Genomic DNA, 8,657 nt, shown 5'->3' on the forward strand with positions numbered 1-8,657 from the left:
CCTCCCTCCCTCCCTCCCTCCTTCTCCTTCCTTACCTCCCTCCCTCCTTCTTTCCTTGCCTGCTTTCTCGCTTCCTGTTTTGCTTGCTTTCTTGTTTTGAGGCAGGGTCTCACTTTGTCGCCCAGGCTGGAGTGCAATGGTGCAATCACAGTCCACTGCAGCCTCTATTGCCTTGGCTCATGTGATCCTCCCATCTCAGCCTCCTGAGTAGCTTGAACCAAAGGCATGCGCTGCCGTGCCTGGCTAATTTTTTATTTTGTAGAGATGGTCTTGTTCTGCTGCCCAGGCTAGAATGCAGTGGCACGATCATGGCTCACTGCTTCCAACAGTGAGGCTTTGACAATTTATTTAAAATTATGCAATCTGCTGTAAAATGCTAGTTAAATTTTAGTTATTTTTGGTCACTTACCTGAAGTGAAGTTATCACATCAGGGTTCTGAACCACATTCCTTTAAAGTCGTTATTGGCCCATAAAGAGACCTTATAAAGTTCCTATGAGATTTTGGTTAAGTGGTGATAACAGGAAATAGTTATTTTTGGTGGACATATATAAATATGTGGTGTTATTTGTGTAGATGTAAATAAAAAATTATTTTGTCACTTAACCTCTGCACACATTTCAGAAATTTTACTTTTAGTTTATGACGACTGGTTTCTTGAGCTATATTTCCCAGCAAAAATTATTCAATTAATTTATTTTCATAAATATTGTGTTTCCTAAACAGTTTCCACTACAACAGCTACTGCCATATTAAGCACTGGAGCAGGTAAATAAATTAAAAGTGCTAACTGTTTTATAGCTCCTAAATGAGCAGCAAAGATAATTGATAGTTTGGGAATCATGGCACTTTTTTCAAAGTTTTCATTCTCCATTTATGTATTTGCTACAGGCCCATGCCAAATAGCAGGTCTGTATGTAATTGTAACATTATTAAAGAAATCTTCCCTTTTCAAAGGTTATCTGTCCTAAGAAGAACATTCTGCATACCACTGATTTGGAGAAAGTGGCTATGTCAGAAAATTCTATGTTAAATTCCTTGAAAGTAATTTACAATTTCTTTTATTAACACCAAGAAATCTTTAATTTTAATTGGATGCTTTGTCATTAAAACAGTAGCTAGCGGAGTACAAAAGTATATTGAAATGTGTAAACATCTGATAAGTGAACTTAACTGTTACATTTAATCATTTATTTGCATTCTGGAGATCTTGAAACATGTTTAAATAGGTACGGTTAACCTCATCTTTCAATACCAGTTTAATGTACATTTCCAAATATTTGTCTTCTTCTTTGCATAGCAATTACACTGGTTACCAGTAGCCCAGGCATAGGTAAGCTATAACCTCTAAGCCACAACTTAATCAACAGGGGATTTTAAAACACCCAAAACTTCCTTTGCAGTATTATATCTTTGCAATGACATTTTAGAAGAAATAGACAAAGTTTCTTTTTTAAAAAAGAATTTTTTAGAGAAAGCTTTTGGGGGAAAAAAGCATTATACCAAATGATAAGGTTTTTTGACCTTTTACTTGGGGCCTATACATTTTAAAACTAATATTTGGGCTTCTTTTCACCTATATGATGATTTTTTGTCTGATACAGTCACTTCAAGTTGATCCATTTTGCATGTGACTATAGATGTTCTTGAAAGTATAATTTCCCCTGCATATAAAACTTATTTTTCCATTGTTTTCTCAAATTCAGCAGCATCCATTCTAGCGATTACAACATCAAGCAGTGAAACAACAGGTAGGTAAATCAGAAAATCCATAAGTGACGAATAAAGTTTTGAATAAAGGTTTGTATCTGAAACCTTGAACAACTTAAATATTGGAATCAACATCAGTTTGATTATACATTAAAATATTTGGGTTTGAATTTTCCCTCTGACCATCCAGTTTCCCTAATTTAGTTTGCTATTTTATCTTTCCACCTAAATTTAAAAATGTATTCAGTATGTTTCAGTGTCTTTAATGTATATGAAAATATGATTTAAAAATTCACAAAAAATGGCCAGCAGACAATTTAGCATTGTGACTGTACATGTTGTTGTTGTTGTTTGTAATACATATAGTCACATTCTTTTCTTTAAACTAATTAATTATACAATTAAAAATATATCAATTTTACTTAATTGAAGATTCACATGCATAGTGTATGTCATTTCTTTCAAGAGCCTATGTGTCTGAGAAAATCATCCATAGATTTCACCCTTTCAACTCTGCACTATCTTTCACATACTCACTTTTCTATACTTACAGTCTTTACCCCCAAGTTAGCACTAATTCTCTTTCTTTATTATTTATTAACTTATCAAGTCTTAAATGAATACGTTCCTTCAAGTCACAGGCCATGCTTCGCCATCCTTGTATTCCCAATTGTACCTAATGCCAAGGTACAGATTAGTTTGTATTCAGTAAGTATTTACAGAGTGAATGAATGACTCTTCTTTTTCCTTGTCGAAAATTTAGAACTCAGGTTTAGAACTTTAGCTCAGAATTTCTGGTGAAGGTTAAACTATTTGTTAGATATTAGTTATACTGATAAATCCAACAGTTCATACATTTCACTCATTAGAGCTAATCTTCAATACAAAGATACAGTGTAAAACCAAGGCTATTATTGGATTATAAATTGATATCATAATATAGAATTGTGACTATAATTTTGAACATTTTGTAAATCTTAGTGTTGTCTATTTTAAATTAATATATTTTATATTAAAGGAGTAAATATATATGTATATCTTAAAGCATCAGCTATCATAGTGCACAATATTATTAAAAATACCGAAAACAACATGCTACTTCCTGTCAAACTTTCTCTTATGTTGGATATCATTCGTGACACAAAGCATTACTGGCTCTTTCAATGTAAATCTCAGAAAGCCTGACACATTTCAAAAATGTTCTTCTGCAGTCTGTAATCATAAATTCATTTCTCAGGACTAACAACAATTTCATCCCAATAGTTTTTTGAATTATTTCTTATGCACCACAGAGTAATTTTCTAGCTACGTGTTACCTCAGTTGCAAGCAGTGGACTGAATCCCTAATTTTCAGCCTGGCTCTGTTTCTAAGATGATTAATTTGGTTCAGTTACTAAACTTTCCTTTAGTCAAAGTCATTCATCAGCTATTAAAACTTTCGTATCTTGTGATCATTTAAAGAAATATTTTTTCCTTGATTTGATGAACTGCAAAGATACGCATGAATCATAAGCAGCTTAGATAACTATTTCTATTTCTTCAGTATCATGATGATGATATCTATATCCTATATCACAATACTTACCTAGAACTATTAAAAGTGGTTTAATTTTCTAGCTTATATATAATATATAAAATATATAATTTACTTTTCAAATCACCTGGTTTTTGAATGTAATATTTCAATTTTATTTTGTCAACGCGGCCTTTTTGTAGCTGTAGTAAGTTAGCTGTCATGAGAAACGCAGAAAATCATGAGTAGATTATCCTGATAAGGTTTTTGTGACAACTTGATTGAAGTTTAGATGTAATATTTTGTCATTTACCGTAAAACACGAAAAAACTTATCATCTTCACGGTAGCGATTTTAAAAATTATATGAATCAAATGCAGAGTTGAATATAGGGAAAGATTACCTGGGGGTGATTTTTTCCTTGAATTTCATTTGGCATTATTTAGACTTTGTGCGTTTGCCTTACTGAAATCTAATGTTTTATTTAATTTCGCCTGAAATTCTGGTAGATACTTTCATGCACGATAAGTATATATTTAATAAATTAACCAGATGCTATGTTAGTATTTTACTGAAATAGTAAAAATGACTTTTATTGAAGGATTTACCTTAATTCATGGTCATATATAGTTAAATATTTTCATTCAGTATCTCATTAAAGTCTTAATCGCTCTGATTGTTTTCTCCACAGTCTTCCTCACCTCATCATTTTTTAAAGGTGAGGAAATGCAAAGGCTTAAGTAACATTTGCAGGGTTTATAAGGATCAGAAGGAAAAGGACATTCTTGGCATGAATCATAGAGAGAAGTCAGCGATTAGGATTTTCTTTTCACTTGTTATCCCATGGAAAAGCAGACTGTAGTAACATCCCATTAGTAAAATCAGAAGACAAAGAGTATAAAAATGTTTATTTTTTCCCTCATATTGGAAATTTTCCATTGTGGGCACAAAAGTGTGGATGTTCAAATAAAAGTTAGTCAAGTAATCCCAATGTGCAGAAAGCATTGATTATAAATTAATAATATATTTCCAGCTTTATTAATAGTGTATGTGTAGGGCTTTATCTTGGCTGCTGGAAGCAGATTAGGAAGTGCTAATTTGCCAGATAAACTGAAGCATACAAAAGCTTTAATTTATTAAATGTATCATTTCAATTAAAAAATAATGATAGTGGTAAGAATTAGAGGTAATTCTTAGTTCTTTATCTTTTGAGGCTATGACCATATCACACTAATACAAAGATGAGAATTAGAAATCATTCAATAATAGATAAACTAGTCTCCTAAAACCTGTTGAATTGACGGAGCTTGGGCACATGCCCAGTTGGTCATCTTATGTTCATTCAAATTAACGTGGAAATCATAAATAAAAAAGTCTACTCAAGCTGTGTGGCTAGGGACTTGGACTGAGTACAAACTATTCAAAATAAAATGTGGTATATTCTGAATTTTAACAACTAAGAGATGATATGCCAATTTTCTTCTGGCTTGAGGGGATCATAAATAATTTAATATAAGTGAGGATAGAGTATAACAGAAGAAACCCAGAAGTGCTAGATAAGGGTTTACTGGTATTATATTTTGGAAGCCTCCAAAAGGAAAAAAAGTCACATTTTTTAATTTTTCATATTCATGTAACAATAAACATTTGTACTTTAAGAGACAGCCGCCACTTATTTTTTCTTCTTTTCACACTCTTTTTCTTTCTAAATTCATCGCAATAAACAGCTAATGATCATTGTGAAAACCAAAACAAGTAAGTTTAAATTGTGTTGCTTTTAGATTCTTTTTAAAAAATAAAGGTCTTTTGTAGAGGCAATGAATAGAGAGTAACAAAATTCTAGGGCTTGAAAGATGCATCCTATTCTTTCAGGCTGGACCATTAGTGGTTAAGAAGTGGCATTTCAAATTGGTGATGATAAGCAATAAAAATAGATTTTTGTTTTTAAGTTTCTGAGAGAAGGTAGGCCCCATCATTTATCAGTATATGAAAACAAAGGAATCCCATATTATATAGTTTTATGTATAATATAGAATTTGACATCATCACGTAGCAAGGGTGTTTTTTTCTGTTTCTTTCCAAAATATAGTAATGCAATCAAAAAAAGATACTTAGAGATTGAAAAGTAAGAGATTATCATTCAGATATAATCATAGCGTAAGAGATACTTTATTTCAAAATATGTATTTTCCTCTCCAATGAAAACTACTCATACATAATACAAAAATGAAAGGATTTGTTTCTTGGACATGGGAACCAATTTTTCAATTGTGGATAATATATTAGTGCTTTTGAGGCAGAAACAATATGATTAAGTGGGATAAATTAAGCTTGGTAAAACTTTCTACTTTTACTTTTGCTTTGTCCTTTAAAAATAAATCATTCTTAACATAAAACCTATAATTATTGAACACAAAGGTAAGATTTATTTTAAAAGAGTCTCGGCGGGGCAGTGGGGTAGGGGGTGCAGGCTTTTGCCACTAACTTGTTCTCTGGATAAAGTACTTTTGACCAAGTACTGCATAGAAGACAAGGTATGACTTCATTGTTGAATAGACCTTAACTTTTTTGTTGAGGTAAATAGCATAGAAGTAAAGGGTACTTTTGAGGAGTTTAGAAAAACATTGCAGAAAACTCTAAAGTGAAAGGGAAGCAGTGTGCAGACTTTAATTTCTCCACATGCTTTCTGTATCTATCTTCTTTTCCATACAGCGAACGCTTTCAGAGGGCTAAAATACCCTGAGAGATGCCTAGCTAACCATTCTAATAAGCATGCTATTTTTAGAAGAAACATTGTGCAGTTATGGGGCTTTTCCTTTTTAGATTGACTGATCTTGATACAGAGCTAATATTTACTGAGCACTACTCTACCTATATGACATATATTATCTGATTTGATACAGAAAATTCCCTGAAGTGGTGCCATCATTTCCCCCTATTTACACATGAGTAAATGGAAACACAAAGAGGTTAAGTTATACATTCAAGGTTACTTGCAGAGATAATTAAAATTCAGAACATATTTTCTAGACTCCAGTCCTAATGCCCCTGTGTTTCCATGTTTAAAGAAGAGGATGAAGTTGAATTTAATTTACATCAGTTATTGAAGAAGCAACATGTAATTACAGATTCTGATTTCAAATGGGAACTTATGTTAAAATCATAGGTTGCTTAGTAGGTTTATATTAAAACAAGAACAAAAAATCCCCCATGTGAATGAATACATGGGACACTGACATATAATTTAAAAGTGGGTTTCTGTTACACAACAATATAATCTGTTAAAATGCATATTTACTCAAAAATTTAAAAACTTAGAATGTTACAACTATAAGTTATATATAAATTTTGTTTATACAATGTGCTTATTAAAAATAGCATCAATCATAAAAAAATCGCATCAGGCAAAGGGAGGTAGATGAGTATAGTGGAATGTGGAATTAGAAAAATAAGAATTTGAATCCCTCCCCTTAAAGTTTGACCCTGTTTTAAGTCCCTCAAGCAGCCTGAGGTTTAGTGTTCTCATCTGTGAAGTGGGAACTAAAAATAATCTCTACATGGAAAGATTTGAGAAAACAGTAAATGTGATAGTGCAGCTTGGTGTAATACGTAGGAAGTATTCAGTAAAGGCAACTTTATTATTAGTGAATTTTATCAGGAATAATTAACTAGGTGAATGAGTTTATATTTTACTTGGGGAGTTTAATACTTTATAGATTACTAATCAGAAACATACTGCTTCTTGAATTAAAGCCAATTTTATGAATTTTAAATTTTTTCAGAATAAGATATTTTGCAAAAGCTATAGACTCTGCAGTACTGAATTTGTTGTTTATGAGGGGAAATGTTATGGATACTCCTGAAGTTTATCTTTCAGACATATATTTTAAGTAAAATAAAATTCATTGAAAAAAATGCCAAAATATTTTTTCCTTGTAAAAATTAAAATGATTCTTAGAATTAATTTAAAAACTTAGTGGTAGCTAGAAAATTAATTAAAAGACTTTATATTAAGTTTGTAGTGAGGTGAAACACAAGTGGACAAAGCCACTTGAAAAAATTTTTTAGGGTGGAGTTAGTGTTTTGGTGAAGGCAGCTCCTCCTATTACTATTTATGTCTCGTACACAAAGAAGCTGACACATAATAATTGACAGTATCAAGTACTTCCAGCATGTGTGTTCATTTGCAAGTAACAGAAAAATCAGTTGAAACTGTAATGGTTATGGATGTCAAAATTAATGAGAACGAGAATACAGTCTCTATCAGTTTTGGTAATTAAACCCAGAAGAAAAGTGAGTTCTCGTGTATTCCTGTTAGTAAAGGCTTATCCCTACTTTTATTGCTGTATCAATAATTTCAGACTTACATCTTCTGAAGTTCATTCATGGTGAAAGGGAGCTATATCATAGTAGCCTGACTGGTCTGTACCCCAATCTGTGCCTAGTTTAAATAACTCTAGGACCCTGATTAAAGATCGGTCCTTGAGATGCACATGAGCATGTTGCCATCTCAGCAACATCAATGATAAGGAAAGGCCTATAAATATGTTCTCTTGTGCATAAGGCAAAATAGTGATGATCAGAGCACTACCACCTATGCTGTGCAACTATGTTCTTGAATCCATGTTGATTAGAGCATATTTATTTAGATGTGTAAATTTTGGAGATTTGATTTTATTCCTTATGATAATGCTGCTTTTAATTAAATGCAATTGTCTTCAGTTTGAAAGTGTTCAAATTGGATCACTGGAATTCCATAAAGGTTAAATCAATACTGGGAAATGGAATCTGCACCAAAATCTTTGGGATTATCAGGGTCTATCTATTCTTCCACATCATTCTAATCTTGATCGTCTCTGGGGTTCATGGCATAACAGTCTTTCCATGCTATTCTTACAATTAGATCACCAAGATATTTTGATTCAAATGTCCAACTATTGTGCTCATTAGTGAGAAAAGATATCAAGATCTGAGCTGGTCAGTTGGTGGAGTCTGTGTAATACCAATTTTGAAAATTCTTCTCAACTAAACCTTGTCAGCTCTTGATAACTGTCACAAAAATTTTCTCTCAAACTAGTTACCATACTTATTTAAATATACATTCTGTAAAGTAATTCGGGGAGACAGGATATTTTATTCTTTACTTGATATTGTGTTCTATAATTTCTAGTCTAATTTTTAATATTTCCATTAACATGGTGAATGGGTAATTAAGAAAACTTGAAAACTGCAGGAGGTGATGTGTTATACATACAGGCAGAATAACATAAAAAGCAGTATGGGTCACAGTCCTAGATACTGGGGGACTTAAATTTGAGTCCTAGTTTTGTCGCTAACCAGCAGTGTGATCTTGAACAAATCACTCAACTTTTCTGAACCCCATTCTTTATAGGAAAATGGGTAAAATTTTTTTTTTTTTTTTTTTTTTTTTTTTT

The 8,657-nt window shown here is 32.1% G+C and overlaps 1 protein-coding gene across 1 annotated transcript in view; it reads left to right on the top strand.

The window, feature by feature from the left end:
* Window positions 1-8,657, top strand: part of LOC108538684 (mucin-19-like) — a gene marked incomplete at its 3' end in the record, with an annotated part of 76,905 nt that overhangs the window by 32,809 nt on the left and 35,439 nt on the right. The window contains exons 27-30 of the mRNA XM_017886923.1: window positions 726-767; window positions 1,300-1,332; window positions 1,706-1,754; window positions 4,302-4,312. Of these exons, the coding sequence (XP_017742412.1) occupies window positions 726-767; window positions 1,300-1,332; window positions 1,706-1,754; window positions 4,302-4,312 (135 nt within the window). The remainder of the gene's footprint in view (window positions 1-725; window positions 768-1,299; window positions 1,333-1,705; window positions 1,755-4,301; window positions 4,313-8,657) is intronic.

Source organism: Rhinopithecus bieti, unplaced genomic scaffold (genome assembly GCF_001698545.2).
Source record: "Rhinopithecus bieti isolate Rb0 unplaced genomic scaffold, ASM169854v2 scaffold_16691, whole genome shotgun sequence".
In the NCBI taxonomy this organism is placed as follows: Eukaryota; Metazoa; Chordata; class Mammalia; order Primates; family Cercopithecidae; genus Rhinopithecus; species Rhinopithecus bieti.